We start from the raw sequence: 15,972 nt of genomic DNA, 5'->3' as shown, positions 1-15,972 counted from the left end.
TTTATCATTACATTTTAATATCCAAAGTCGTAACTAACCTCTATCTCAGATTGTGACTTTAAAATAATGTGGAAAAAAAACAAAAACAAAATTTCTTCAGATTATAATGTTAATTGACATAAAACTAATATTTGGCATCAAAAATCCTTAGAGAAGGATGATAAAACTAAACTTTCTCTTTTTATGACAAATCTTCTAACATTGTTCTGTCTCTTTAGAAGACAAAACTGTTTTAGAAGCCTTTGAACTACCGGGCTCAATCCGGCCGTGCTAAGATCAAATCACAAAAAAGGGTAAAGTAGAGCAATACTATGATTTCTTTCATAAGACTAAATTTGCCGGAATTAAATCAATCTCTACTTACCAAGTCAGAAGGCCCGTCATTAGTTAAGAGAGTCCTTTTTGTTGTGTTAAAAACTGATCAGAGCTCTTCGTGCATCTCTGATTCTGCATTATCTTCTTCGTTCTTTGAGCTATCTGACTCCTCAGCTGGTTTTTCATCTCCCGAGGTATCCTTCTCCGTTTCCTCATTATTTATGGGCTTCTCAGTCTTAGGCTTTGGCTTGGGGATTTTCTTAATGCTATCAGCCTAATCAAACAGCAATATGCATTTCAGGAAACTACTTACAAATTCCAGAATTGATCAGCTAGAATTGGCAGCCATACCTTGTTTTGCACGAAGGTTACCTTCTCGTAGACTTCTTTAGATGTGAAAACAGGCGTCCTCAATCCAGACATCCTGGAGAGACAACATGAAAGTAATTTTATAGAAAATGTAAGAACAAAGTCATAAACACAGAATATACTGATAGTTAGCATTAAAGTAATTTAGTAAACAAGTAAGAACAAGCTCGTAAACACGGAGAATACTAATAATGATAGGAAATGCATGTTTTACTTGCATATGACTAAAAGTACGTTGATTAAATCTAAGAAAACAGAAGCAAATAATCAACAACAAAATGACCGCAGAAATTCTTCACCAACAATTATGTTTAAGGCTTAATAAAAATGAAACTGGATGCGAAAACTATCACTTTGAATACTTATAAGAACCCAAACAAAATAATATACCGGAAGTAGAAGATAAGGGGTGGTTTATAGGATGAGTAGGGTGGCAAATGGCACGGTGAGAACAAAGGAGTCAAAAATGGGCTGGGTTACTGTATAAGTTTAAAAAAAAGAAAACCACTAGTATCTTTGTCAAATATAGAGAAGAGACAAATTTTGAGGGCCTTGATAATTCGCAAATTCCAAATGGCTCTTGGACTTGCTTCTAATGATAAATATATATAAAATATTATGTGTTTTTTATTTACTTCTTTAGTATTCTTCTGTCATAAAATAGTTCTTTCTTATTTTACCCTTCACCTATGCAAATGATATGCAACTAGTTAGACAGCAGAAAAAAATTCTTTTTAATAATTTTCTGAAAGGTAAAGCTCTTAGAGCTTACATTTTTAAACGAGGAATTTAGAAAGTAACTAAAATTAAGTGACAAGTTAGGCATTGCCCATATTAGTTAGAATATAACTTAGAAGTTAGAGATTGTATCCTATCATGCATATGTTTAGAAAACAAATGAAGATAACCAATGTTGACTTGCTATCCAGATGCTTTTAACATCGTACTAATAGCAATAACTTACTTCTGCTGCTCGGCCTCCTTTTCATCCAACCAAGTCTTGAACTTATCAATATTGATTGACAACTGAAAAGCAAAATGTTTGTAAGTTTCTGCCACAAACATAGGCAGATATCTATTCCAGAAAATACTACAAAATGAATTTGAAGAGAACAAATACCTCCTCTACTTTATCTTTTGGCAGCCAAGGTTTGTCCTTCTCCCACCCACGAATAGTCTACATTGAAACCCACAAAAATAAATATCCATGTAGAAAAATCTATATTATAAAGCCAACTAACGAAAAATCCATGTGGCACTAAAAGTTCATAAAAAAGATAATGTACTTCATCTAGATTGATGCTAGAATGTTTCTAAGGATTTCTTTTGGGCACAAGGAGCACTATGGCGTGAATACAGGATGCCTACATGTACCCACTGTGCCCTTATCATTTAAGCTGAAGCCTAATTGGCTATAAATTCTTTGACATTTATAGAAATAATACAATTCTTTAACATTATGGAGTATAAAGCATGTGCAAGGCATGGATAAATGCTGTTGTTTAGTGATGATATCTGATAATAACTTAAGGTTTGTTATTATATCTAGGTTGGAGCTCTCCGATATGATTAGATGTTAAGATAACTTCTTCAAGCAAACTGTTCCAATAGTTGAAGGAAATATGATAGAAGATTCTGAAAGGTGAAGAGCAGGATGTTGAAGGTGCCTCAATTTCTTTCTTCTTCTATGGAGACAGGCATTGAAGATTTTCAGACTAATAAGTCAAAATAGGTTTAAAAGAAGTCAGATTGGTTGTGGATTTCTCCTTCTGCAATTTGAAGAAAATTAGAGTGTTGAAGGAGGAAAAGGGATAAAACAGGGCTGCAGGATGCCCTTTGGTTCATGGATCTCAGTCTGGTCCCTAGGATTTCAGGAGAACAGTCCCTCCAAAAGATATCCCAAAATGCCAAGAAATGTAATGATGTTGGACCACATTAAAGAATTATTAAGCATTTATGGCTATATTTAGTATTTTGCAATTAAGAGTTTGTGAGTTGGAAGCTAAAATACTTTTTGAGTTCGTATTTCTTTGAAGCTGCAGGGTATAAATATTCAGATATTTACTGCAGATAGGTATTCTCTACACCTATTCTTCATCCCTAATTTCTCCTTCATTCTTTTCCTGTCCTCTATTTTTCCTCCTCTGTTTCTCTGGCCCTTACATTTTCTGCCTACTTCTCCTCTATCTTCTCGTATCTCGTCAGTTTTCCATCCAAAGACTTGTTCAAAATCAGATAATCATTGGTATCCATATTTGGTCCATTCAAAGAAGTACAAGAGGATTAAGGAATTAGTTATATTGAATCTGAGGTCACTGCCCCTAAAGAATAACAATGACTAACCAAACCTAAGTTGCCACATAACCTTTAGTAAAAACAGCATGTTGCAAATAAACAATCTGAAGTACCTGTTGCAATTCAGTAAGGTATCGTCGCGCAAATTTTACCGCTTCTGGCCGTGCAGTCAACTCTTTAAATCTAAAAATTGGTCAGAGAAATTGTTTTAGTCCACTATTTTTAATTCCTTGTAACGAATGATTGTTCAGAATATAGTTTCCACAAAAAAGAGAACTTAATCCAAAGAAATATAGATGATACCGGAAAAATATTGGGTCAGTGGCTGCTTTTAACAAATTTAGGCGTTCTTGAAACTCTGTAGCAGTTGCATCTTCACCATCAGTATACAGCCATTCTTGAACCTGAACAAAGAAAATACCCTATGCTCAATTTTTAATTCAGATAAACTGGCTAAAAAAATCTCTGAAAACACGAGATTAACCTCGTCAAGCTTTTTGATAACAGATTGGCGTTCATCATTTGAAGATATTCTTTCAAAGTCTTCAGATGTTTCAAACTGGTATAAGCAATAAGGTAATAGAAAATAAAATTAATAAGATATAAGATCAACTAAAGAACTGAATGCCATGGACCAGTGACTGCTCTAACAATCAACCAAACATAGTGAAAAAACTACAACAAGTTCTCGTTATGCAGAAAATCCAAACAGTTCTATTTTAAATTTGTTTAAAAAATGTGAAACGCGTAACTCAGAAAAACCATCACGAGGGATTGAAAATATAAAGCTAAATACATTTTAACAAGGAAAATTATTTGTTACAATGCCAATGGAGTTTTTAGATTCCACTTTTGAAGGGTGACACAAGTCCCATTTAGGGTGTAGTGAAAAATTTTAGAAGTTTAGTTTTAAAAAATGGACACGTGACATATTTGAAGGTTACTTGTGGAGTTAAAATATCCCAAATGGTAATATAACAAATACTAACCATATTAACAAAAAATGAATAAACAAACACAATCTTTGCACCTTCTCTTTCGTAGCATATATATATTCTTCAAGGTTATTTTTTAATTCTGCTGTCCTTCTCCGTTCTGCATCCTTCTTGTCCAATGCTTCCAATTTACTTTTAGCATTCAACAAAGATTCTTTTGAAAGAGGTATTCCAGGTCCCATTGTTTTCTCCACTATCTACATGGAAAAGAAAATGGGGGAAAGAGTAAGAAATATGAAATAATAATCAGCTTATACTGGATTATTTAGAAAAAGCATGGCAAATAATGGCATGAAACTAATTGAAGAAATTTTCTAACATAGGTTTCTTGTTTGCACCTTGAGTGGGATTCTGAAGGTCATCTTCTTCAGTTTTTTTTCTGTACCAAGATCCACTGTATTTGGTTCAGTGGTACTGTTAGATGCATTACTGATCTCTCCATCTGACTCCAAGCTATTGCTATTTTGTTCAGAAGTGTTTTCAGCACCTGGATCAACAGATACATTGGAAGAAGCAATGGTTGAATTCTCCACGGTCAAATTCCTTTTAGGAACTTCTATCCATTCTGTTACTTGAAAAGCAGCCTCTGCTTGATCCAGAGAAAGAATTCCACTTCTACTAAGAGAGAAATGCAAATTTGTTTTGATGGGAGAAGACAAATTCCGAGACGAGTACCTAAGAATGGCACAGATGAACAAAAGAACTTGATTATTTCCAGCAGAAAGAGTTAAAGCAAATTGTAATAAAGCATAAAGTAGGTGTTTGCTATTAATTAAATAATAACATTAGTATTAAACATAGGTGATCTTTGACCAGATAAAAAAATCATAGAAAGGTTTAGTTTAGTTGGGTTTGTTTTGAACTTCCTATGTGAGATAAGAGGAAACAAGAAGCCTAATCTGTAAATCAGCTATTAATCATTCATGTAACTATGCAATTTAATAACTTCATTTGAATCATTTGAACTATTTAAATAAATTAACACTACTTATTTCAACGAATTTGTGCCAAAGATGATAGGATGCCAAAAATTAGGTTGAAAATGTCGAAAGTTTACATTTGAGCCTCCAACTCCAAGTGTGTAAACTTAGAAACTCCAAAGCAAACTATGAACCAAAAAGGTTTCCATGCCAGTATTCATTTTCATTTGTTTCAAATATTGTGAGACCAGCAGTTTTACTTGTTTCAAAATCCCCTTGAAAAGAAACTAAACTAAGCCAAACAATTAACACCCCAAACATTGAAAGTGGGCAGAGATCAGCAAGATCCTTACTTATTGGCTGCATCTGTTAAACCAGAAACTGCATACTGAGCAAACACAGGGGAGGAAAGCCCAGGAGGTAAAAGACCTTCATTATCATAGGCAAGCAACAATTCAAAATCTTTGCTGCGATTAAAGGACTTGAAAATCTGTAATGGAAAGTTTGACAATACCATTAGTAAAACTAGAAAGAATATGAGTGGTGCTTTTAAATCTCCAACTCTACAATATGGGTTCAAACAACATATTATTTTTTACCTTGCTGGGAAGCTTTTTCATCCTTGGCACAAGTAAAAGCCTGGTATCCCCATCTTTTGAAAGATCAGGCCCATCTAATTCCATGAAAAAACTGTAGGAGGAACCATCAACCATCCCCAGCTTACGGTTCAACTTAATCCCGTCACTTAAATTTGCAGCATGTAGTGCTGCACCAAGAACAATAGCTTCATCAGCATCCAGATGTTTGTCCAGATCTTTCCTTCCAAAATATTCCAGGAGCTTAACCTGTTAAGGGAAGAGGGAGTTTACTTCAGTTTGTCTTTCATCAACTAAACATATTTCAATCTATGGAAATTACATGGCAGAGATCATTTTGGCAAGTTCATCTTTCTTATAACTAACTCAATCACACTGCAAAGAAGTATAACTTATTATGATGCAGGGTCTCCAAATTTATACCAAATATGCATGTTGCTTTTGTTTCTTTCCTTTATGCTTTTTTTTCCTTTCCTTTGGTACTTGTTCAGTGCACATCACAATGGCGAGCTGTCTATTAAGGAAGATATTTCAAGATCTTAAATGCACAGAGTAAAGAAAAATAATATCTAAGAAAAGTAAGATATCTAGTTATACCCACAGAAATTTTGATAGCTGCGTAGCAGGTTGCAACATTCAAATATTTTTATTTCATGTTGGAAACACCACCAAACATGAATTATGTAATATGCCACATACTATTAATATATTAATGGAAATAGAAGCTTCCCAAACATGACATGAAAACTTCATCCAGCTGCAAATAATTCTAGAAAAAGGTCCAAGGAATTTGCTTTAAAATTTTCACCAAGATTTACAAGATTATATTTGCTTTAGTATTTGCAAACTATCATTACAAAAACAACATGCGGAGAATGATACTTAAACTAACCAGGTCAACAGAAAGAAGAAATTCATTGCAATTCCATAGTACAACTACGACAATCCTATCTAGCACAAGGAAAATATAAATTGATGTGATCCCACATCCATTAAGTATTAGATTTACTGTGGTCTTATATTCAAGTTGAAACTCTCCACCTATTGCCTTAGGTTTTAGGATGGATGCTTGACATGGTATAAGAGTTCAATTTTTCTTGCCTACCCCATGTAAGGTTGACCCCCTTGTCAGGTTGTCCATGTGTAGGGTCCTTGTTGAGCTACACTGGGGGGGGGGGGAAGTGTTAAATGGTGTTATCCCACATTTACTAAGTATTGGGTTTCCTGTGGTATTTTGTTCAAGTTGAGTCTGCCCCGATGGCTTACTGGTATATATCTGCAAATTTAGGAGAAAGTGTAGTACAAACCTGCAACTTTGGAACTCTAGTAGCACCTCCAATCAACTCCACGGCATATATATCATCAGCTTGCAAACCTGAATGCTTCAGCACTTCTTTCACAGGCATAAGAGATTTATCCCAAAGGTCCCCACAAAGCTCTTCAAACTTCTCCCGAGTTATCGTACTCCTGAAGGAAGAAAAGAAGAACAAAATAATTTTCACACAAGAACATGTGTTACACTCGCATACTACCACAAATTCCAAACATTTGCCCAGCTTATTTTCTCTGTGGTTTTGTGATTTCAGCCTTATGAAACGACACCTAAGGTTTGTCTTCTAGCTCAAATTTTATTTTTCTTCTTTTGATTTACTCTTTTTTATTCAGCTTCAGATCTGAAAGCAGCCACAACAAATAGACACAGCTGACCTCCATAACTTATTTTATAAGAAAATTTTAAACGATAAAAAATCTAAGGATTGGATGAGATTAAAGGGAAAAATAATCAGGGAGAACAAGGAAAAATAACTACACCATCCTTAGCGTCCTAGACAGCTAATGGATTAAGATGATATACAAAAACACAAGTACTCTATTCCTTTTCTTCCCTTCTTAATTGTAAAGAACTAATAGGTCTTTTCCTTATCATTTAAGCAAACACCACAGGAAACTATAATACTTTTGAAGGAATGATGAATGCCCCAATAATCTATAGGGGAATATAAAAGAAAGAATGTCTATCTTAAATTGTCTAGAGACTGTTACATGATATCTTGGCCTTAACAAGATAGAATACGTGAAAAAAATAGTTAGAAGAAAATATTTAAAGCAACAAGTGGCAAATGAGGTCCCAGGTAAGTTAGTATAGCTGCAGCTAAACCTGCATCCAGCTAAGACAAGTCAACAGTTTCAGAAAAACATTAACCTCTAGGCTTGGGTTCAACCATAAATTTAATTTTTAAAAAGAATATGTAACAATATGAATCTGGTAGATAGCCATTTAAAATGTTTCAGCTATATCCGATAGCTCTTTGGTTCATAAAAGAAATTCCTAAGCTACCTCAAAGAACAAAGACTTGCAATCAGAAACTATGAGGCTTCACAGAATAAACTTTCTCGGATACATCACAGAATCATACTTCACCTCAAGAATTATTTTTCATGGAACAGAAATATACAAAGCTATACGCAATAACAGGAATAGATGTGTTGGAAGCATGTACTAAAACTAGATTAGATTATTCAAAGGCTACATACCTGAAGTCCCGATCATCGTGAAGAGATTCAACAGATATTGGAGCTGCGGTATTTGCACTTAAAATTTCTTTTGTACGCTTAACCTGTTTCTTCAATTTAGCCATTGCCTTGGGATACTTCCTCACGTCAACCCCGTTTCCAACTTGCTTATTGAATTCATCTGCAAAGTACTCAACTAGCCGTAATTCCATGTTCTGTCCTCCAAGTCCCGAGTCCCATCTAACATCCTTCACCTGATAAAATGCTAAACGTTAATAGCCAAGGAAACAATAGCCAAATGCGGTATAGTGTGACAACAAATTGTGAGCCCAAAGATCTGAACAATAGTGTTACACCCCAAAGATAGAGCATGATGCGGCAATATTACCCTAGAACAATGCTCTACAACTATAATTATTTTTTCAAGGTAACATAACTAGAAAATGGCAAATGTAAACTACAAACAGTTTCCAAATTTGTTAAAAACAAATGCAATGAGAGTGTTGTTTTTTTTACCTGGAATTGATTGGCAGAAACAGTTTTCCCAAACTCCTTAGCATTATAAGCAGAAAAATAAACAAGAGCTGCATAAGTATTAGTCGAACCCATATCATAAAAAATCACATGCCTCGAACCATTCGAGAAATCCTTATCGATCCCATACTGCAATGCCGCCCCCGAATGCTCATTTATCAACGAAATCACGTTTATTCCAGCCAATTCAGCCGCCGTCATTAGCCCTTTCCTCTCCGCTTGTCCAAAATACGGCGGCACCGATATCACCATATCTTTAACCATCGCTTTCGAATGAAACTCCGCCAAATTCGCAGCGTACTTCAGAATCATCCCTAACAACTCCTCGACCGAGTAACTAACGTCGTCCGAAACTCGAATCATCGCGGCACCTCTAAAATCCTCCACTACATCAAACGGAAGGTACATTGCATCCGCGAAACGCTTGACGTCTCGGTAGGGCTTTCCAACCATGTCTCGGAGATTGGAGAACACTTTGTCGGGATAACGAGCTACGATTCCAGCAGCTTCTTCGGCGAGTAAGCGAGTTTCGGATTGGAATGCTACTAAGGCGGGGGATTTTCTCTTGGACATCTCGTTGATGGCAATGGTGATCGGAATTTGGCCGGGTTTTAGATTGACTACGGCGATTTTCAGCCATTCAGAACCTAGATCTATGCTAGAAACGGCGGATTCGGACTTAAACAGGAATAACGATAGTAGGGATAAGGATACCCCTATTCTGAATAACATACTCCTCATTAGAATTACGTATATTTTTGTTTAATTAAGATAATATCTGAATTCTGTAAGGAATGGAGAGAAGAGGCGGAGAAGGTTGTTGGGAGAGTTTGAGGAAGTTATGATTTTTCTGCGTAAGGGAATGATTTATGTGAAGCGCCACGTGGAAAATTAGACACGTGGCGTGTTTTGAGATGCTTAGAATTGTTTTGCGTACTTGCTGAAAGTAGTTCTTTTTGAGGTTAGATTTTTGCATTTTCTAGCTTAAATAGAAGAAAATGGCATAACGATAAAGTTGGTGTTTAATGTTTATATCTTTTATTAATTTGATCCTTATTTTTTTTAGTTAAAAAAAGTCGATTTTGACAATCAATCTTTAAAAAGAGTCATATGATTATTTTTAATTAAAATGTTAATTAAAATGTTAAAATTTTAAACAAAACAGCTTGTAATCTACGTGTATTTCATGCTAAATTTTCTAATTTTGAATTATTTTATTTTATTTTTTGATTAAATTATTATTGACATCACATACAAGGAAAATAGTGTTATGTCAAATGAAGCACATATGGATAGGAGCGAAGCTAGAAAATTTTTTTAGGGTCGAAATTAAATTGTAATTTTTATGATACTAAAAATATAATTTTTAAAGGATTAAATTAAAATTTTATTATTTTTAAGGGGGTCAAAGTGTAATTTTATCTTTATTAATTTAAATTTTTAAAAATTTTAAATAGTTAAAATGGATCCATTTTTCTTTTTTAAGAGGGCCAGGGACCTGCTAACCCTTTTTAGATTCGCCTCTGCATATGAACTGTCACGCTAACATTATTTAAAAATTAATATTTTAATTAATATTTCTATTTAAAAATAAGTTAATTAATTTTTAAAAAATTAATAGTTAAATTTTACTTAAAAAAATAATAAAGATCAAATTCACAAAAAAATAAGAAATTGATTTCTAAAAATCATATCCCTAAAAAGAAAATCTTGGTCTTATATCTCTGATGCAATAGGCGTTCGTACGTTTTAAGTTGGTTAATTACGAATACGTGCCACCTTATTTATTTTATGTGATAAGGAGCTTTCTTCCTTAGTTTGTTAAACAAAAGGTAGAAGAGATGTTGATGGTATTTCTATTTACAGAAGTAATCCTATTGTTTCTCATCTTTTATGTGTAGATGACTTCTTCTTTCGAGCAAAAGCTACACAATATCACACTATTAATAGCTAATCGAACGCTATTAACTCTTCTGTTAGAAATGATTTTTATGCCAGTTTCGTCATTAATTTGAAATTTTAATTATCAGTTAATTTAGTTTAAAATTGGATAATTAATTAAATTAATTAATTAATAAAAAATTAAAATTAGAAAACCAAAACACATAAAGTGAAAATATTAATTATCATTCAACATGCTAAATTAATATATAATTTAATTAGAAAATTGATCATATAAAATAAGAACATTAATTTTTATCATTAACAATGATAATCTACCTTTTTTTATCTTCATTAAAAGTTATTTTGACATAAATAACCACACCTTTCATACTAAGTAAAATATAAATTATTGTATATTATATAAAATAAAAAATTATTCATACATGAAATATGTGCATTTTTAATACAGGTATAATAATTTATTTGATTCTTTAACTTTATAAATAATTATTTTAATATTTCATTTAATTTTTTTGGTTTTTTTTTAGGTTTTAACTTTGCATTTTTTATCAAATCACTTCAAAATGGATAGAAAGATTAATGTTTTTTTAACTTTGTTGGTGTAGCATATATATTGATTGTCACGTGAATGACAAGTCAATATTTAATTAATTTTTTAAATTTTAAATTAAAAATCATTAAAATTATTAAAAATTAATATTTATTTTTTAAAATTAAAAATTAATTAAATGTTGATATGTCATTCATGTGTATAGTTAACAAAATTAACAAACGGTAATTTTTTCATCCATTTTAGAGTAATTTAAAAATTAAAAGAAGTGAAAAAATAAATAAATAGTTAAAATATTTTTTTATAAAGTTAAAAGGACCAAAAAATTATTATACTTTTTTCTTTTTTCGTATATTTTGGTAATCATATGTCATACTCATATACGAATGTGTTAGAACAATACGGCTTGTTAGCCACTACTTTTAACCCCATTAGTTACTTTTTTGGGGTTAAAGAAACTCAAGTGGCTGAGTTGCTTCTAAAACTTCCTCCGCTTGGTTAATTGAGGAACATGACTTCCTTGTGACTATTCCTGATTTGCCCACTATTTTAGTAATCCCTTAATGCCGATATTGGCAAGCTAACAGTCTTTCTCGACTAGATAGGTAGGGGCGAGAGAGAAAAAGTTTTCAGACTCAAAATTAAATTATATAATTTAATTTTGAGTCTGAAAACTTTTTCTCTCTCGCCCCTACCTATCTAGTCGAGAAAGACTGTTAGCTTGCCAATATCGGCATTAAGGGATTACTAAAATGTGTAAAAATATAATTTTATTATTTTAATATTCTATAATTTTATAATTTTTAAAAAATTAAATTAAATTATTATTTAGGGTAAAATATAATTTTACCATTACTAATTTAAAATTTTATAAATTATAAAAAGCCTAAATAGTAAATTTTCTATTTTAAAAGGAATCAAAGTCCCTGCCAGCCCCTAACTTTGCCACTATTCAATAAGATAACTCTTGATGATTCGTTACTTGTTATATGCAAGGGGATCAAGGCTCGAATAAGGAATCCTTATTGAATATCTCTATATTTATAGAACTAAATTTTTATTCTACTTGATATATAACTCTAACATTAATGCCGATTGAGTCTTAGCTCGATTGATATCAACATTGTTGCCACTGCAAGAGGAGGATGTGGGTTCAAGTGCGTTGAAACGCATTATCCTCCTACTTAAGGGTTGGGGAGGGGCTATGAACAGTTATAAGTATTGTATCAAAAAAACAGATATGATAAGATCCTATAATGAGATTAATGTTAAAAAAAACTAACATTAATTAAATAATATTAAAAGCTATGAATTAAAAGATATAATCAATCTACTTATCAAAACTACTCTACTTATCCCTTTATATTTTATCTTTAGACTTTTATTCAAATTATAACTCTATTTTAGAGTCATAAAATTATCACATGTTGATGTTGTTTAAAAATATTGTATAATATTCATTTAGAAAAGAATTCTATATTAAATTATTATTTTTAGATGTCAATGATGAAAAATAAAGACTATTATCTATTTTAATTAGTTTAAAAGTTTTTCTTAACTCGTGTTTTTAAATAAATTAACGATATAGGCTATAGATTATGGACAAGCATGAACAAATATAAATAAAAGGTTAAAATATGTAGTAAATTTATGTAGCTTTCATAAATCTAGAATTTAGTTTATATACTTTTATTCCTAAAATATTTTTAAATAGATTATATATTATGGACAATCATGTACATATAAATGAAAGGTTAAAATATGTAGTAAGTTTATGTACTTTTCGTAAATTTAGAATTTAATTCATGTGCTTTTATTCCTAAGAATTTAGTTCCTCTACTTTTATAATTTCAAAATTCAAGTCTAATTGTTAATACTTTTAAAATAATTTTCTTAAATTCAAGTTCATTAGAACAATATTTTTTAGTTACATTGTTACCAAGTAACTTTATTTATTTATTTCAAAATGTCACACCAATAAATTTAACAAAAAGAATTAATAATGTTAACAATTTAACCTGAATTTTAAAATCTGAAAAGTACAAAGACTAAATTCCTGAGAACAAAAGCACATTGACTAAATTCTAAATTTGTGAAGAGCACAAGAACCAATGGCATATTTTAACCTAAATGAAATCCACCTGACATGAAATCCCAAATACTTCATTAGCAAACATAAAAGCTATGCTGCTCCAACGCTTCTATTATATTATTTGTTTTGAGTATTCATATTTGGTATTTGTGTCTAATACATGGGTATGAAATATATAATCTCTAGTATCCTCCAAATGAATGAAAAATGCTATATAAACCTAATCATACCCATTCGGATACATACCCATATATGATATTCACGCTCAAATCCAAGTAACATAACATGAAAGAATAAGTTAATCATAGTAAACATGAAACAATGGCACAGAAAATTGAAAAAAAACTGACAAAATCTTAACTTATAAGTTCAACAAATGTTTCACCAATCCTCAAAAGCTAAAACATTTTCAGATTGTATTTGAGATAAACAAGGGAAGAAGCTATACTTGGCATCGGGTGTAATCAGGAAATATTGGCATTCTTCAGAGACTTGCAGACCACTACACCTGCAGATGTCCGCATCAAGTACTCCCCAAGCATTGCAGTACATGAAGCATCAGTTTTAAGATGAGGCTGCACCGATTCCCAAATCTTTTTCTTTTGAACCTGCACAAATTCAGAACAGTAGTAATTAGAAAACATTATATGGAGGAATATGTGTCCAACATAAATATGATCAAATTTTCTATGTTTTTTCACGTATTTTGGAGGAACCTTGGAAGTTAAATCCCCATGCCTATGAGTTGGATATAAGTATCAAACAAGATTACTTCAAAAGAAAAATAAAAGCCGAAGCAACATAGGCAGTTGCAGAATGAATGGTATGGTCAAATGAACTCGATACTCTCATTGGAAGCATCAAATCTTTTAGCTTTCTCCTATTTTCAGATTGGGACTAGGTTATGTAAAAAAGGTCCTATAGAATTAGCAATATGCCTACAACAACTTCAACCATGACTTTCTCTGCAGCTACTACTACTAGGGATGTAATTGGACAGAGTTGAGCACAAGATGAACGAAGTTTGAGCTCAACTCAAAATTTGATGTTCAAAGCTAAGCTTGATCAAGCATTCAAAATCAAAATCAAAATCAAAATCAAACTGCTCTAGCTCTATCAATTAAAGCTCGTTTACTTTTACCTAATAAAGACTAAGTTAAGAGTCTCATGCTCAACTTCAAATTTGATTATTTACGCTCAATCCCAATGTCAAATTCAAGTCCAACTTGAGTTTTTCAAAACTAATTAAATATGTTAAAACTCTCTATTCTTTTTAAAGCTCAATTATGTTTATGAACTACTCAAGTCAAGCATTAGCATACTTGAAATTGGCCTGCTCAAGAGAACAATCACTGTACCAAATTTGAATCTTTTCTAAGCCAAACCTGAGTATCTTCTGAACATCGATGTGTGATTCATACCCTAATTACTACCAAACCAAACAAATTCAATATCAGGATGCATGAACGGACGCTACTGCCTACTTGACTCACGTTTGACCCCTCAATTACTAAAAGGGTAATTCAGGAGATTATGATTCTTCAAGAGTTGAGAGCGAATGGATATTCTAAATATATATATATATAAAGAAGAAGCATACTTACTGGATAACAAACTAAACAACTTAGTTCAACATCTATCCATCTATCAATCTATAATATATGGCACTGTATGTCAAAGTTTCAAGAAGGATTGAAGTGAAGCAGGTGATACCTGGTTGGGTGTAGCAGGTTCAGGTTGGCTATCTTTATCGTCTTCAGTCCCAAACCATATTCTCTCGCCGGGAATTGTACCGTCGGGGGGCATAAGAAGCTCAACAGTCTCATGCGACGCATCGGAAGCAGCCATTAGCATTCCACAAGACTTCACACCTCGCATGTTCCTCGGCTTCAGATTAGCAAGAACAACCACTTTCGCATCCTGAAGAAGATCTAAAGGCATGTATTTAACAAGCCCGCTGCAGATGATTCTGGGTTCAGGCTCGCCTACATCCACTTCTTCCACGTATAGAGAATAGGCTTCTTCATGTCTCCACGCTTTGATTATTCGGCCAACCCTTATGTCGAGCAGGTTGGCTGCATTCTTTATATCGTCCGCCGACTGAGAATTTTCCGCCTCCGTAGCCGGCGGAGCTGTGGCGGTGGCCTCCACGTTGACGTCCGGAGACGCACAAAACGAGGGAAAACCCCTGAGAATGGTAGGATTATAAGGGGAAAACAGAGGTTTTAGGCTTCGACTCGTTGGAAATGAGTGAATGGGTAGCTTAATCTTCGCACTACGGAGGATGGGAAGCGATAAGGTACATAAAGATAAGCCTCTCAGGCCAACTGTCGCCGCCACCATTGCAACTGATAGCAGCGAATCAACCTGGAATGATAGGAAATAAGACTTAATTGATGCCAGTCTCTGCGAATATTAGACAATCTAACACGCAAAGAAAAACCTAGAAAATAAAAAGGAGAATTTACCAAAGGGGAATAGAGAATCGATATGTTAGAAGTCCACCGTAGAAGTGCAGCGTCGGAGGAATGACCAGTAGGCTACTGATAATGAGAGGTGTTAATTGAGTCGAGCTCAAGCTTTCAAAATTTTCTGAGATAAAATAAGAGTAAATTGCAATTAAGTTTATTAAACTATTAGTAAGTTTAAAATTTGGTCACTTAACTTTAAAAAGTTATAAAATGGTTATTAAATATTCGAAAGTTTTTATTTAAGTCATTGGGTTATTAAAATAGTCATTTATAATTCATCATGCACGGTCTCCCACCGTATGATAATCATTCATCCATTTTGTCCCTCATTAAAGTATCCATTAGTTCAAATTCAACTGAACCAGAATCAAATCTCAACCTTGTCCAATTTCTTTGCTATCTTTTCTTGATTTTCC

General features: G+C 32.9%; 2 protein-coding genes across 3 annotated transcripts; both read right to left on the bottom strand.

Annotated features, from left to right (window-relative positions):
- Nucleotides 1–69: 69 nt before the first annotated feature.
- LOC107915754 (heat shock 70 kDa protein 17) lies at nt 70–9,384 on the bottom strand. Its single transcript, XM_016844900.2, has 14 exons — nt 8,521–9,384; nt 8,026–8,258; nt 6,798–6,957; nt 5,494–5,739; nt 5,248–5,384; nt 4,313–4,649; nt 4,010–4,171; nt 3,464–3,538; nt 3,283–3,383; nt 3,093–3,162; nt 1,805–1,861; nt 1,649–1,710; nt 667–739; nt 70–589 (listed from the first exon to the last, which is right to left on the bottom strand). Exons 1-14 carry the CDS (start codon nt 9,277–9,279, stop codon nt 422–424), a joined length of 2,640 nt encoding a protein of 879 aa, XP_016700389.1. The 5' UTR covers nt 9,280–9,384; the 3' UTR covers nt 70–421.
- Nucleotides 9,385–13,419: 4,035 nt separating this feature from the next.
- On the bottom strand, nt 13,420–15,744 carry LOC107915755 (aminoacyl tRNA synthase complex-interacting multifunctional protein 1). 2 transcript variants are annotated; one of them, XM_016844901.2, is made up of 3 exons: nt 15,554–15,744; nt 14,799–15,452; nt 13,420–13,693 (listed from the first exon to the last, which is right to left on the bottom strand). In XM_016844901.2, exons 2-3 carry the CDS (start codon nt 15,426–15,428, stop codon nt 13,550–13,552), a joined length of 774 nt encoding a protein of 257 aa, XP_016700390.2. In that variant the 5' UTR covers nt 15,429–15,452; nt 15,554–15,744; the 3' UTR covers nt 13,420–13,549. The 2 variants fall into 2 exon arrangements, with proteins under 2 accessions (XP_016700390.2, XP_016700391.1); XM_016844902.2 differs by having other exon boundaries at nt 13,571–13,704; nt 15,554–15,690.
- Between the last annotated feature and the right edge of the window lie 228 nt (nt 15,745–15,972).

Source organism: Gossypium hirsutum, chromosome D10, assembly GCF_007990345.1.
Source record: "Gossypium hirsutum isolate 1008001.06 chromosome D10, Gossypium_hirsutum_v2.1, whole genome shotgun sequence".
Classification (NCBI taxonomy): Eukaryota; Viridiplantae; Streptophyta; class Magnoliopsida; order Malvales; family Malvaceae; genus Gossypium; species Gossypium hirsutum.
The sequence above is the reverse complement of the archived record's forward strand: the minus strand, read 5'-3'. Positions and strand labels throughout refer to the sequence as shown.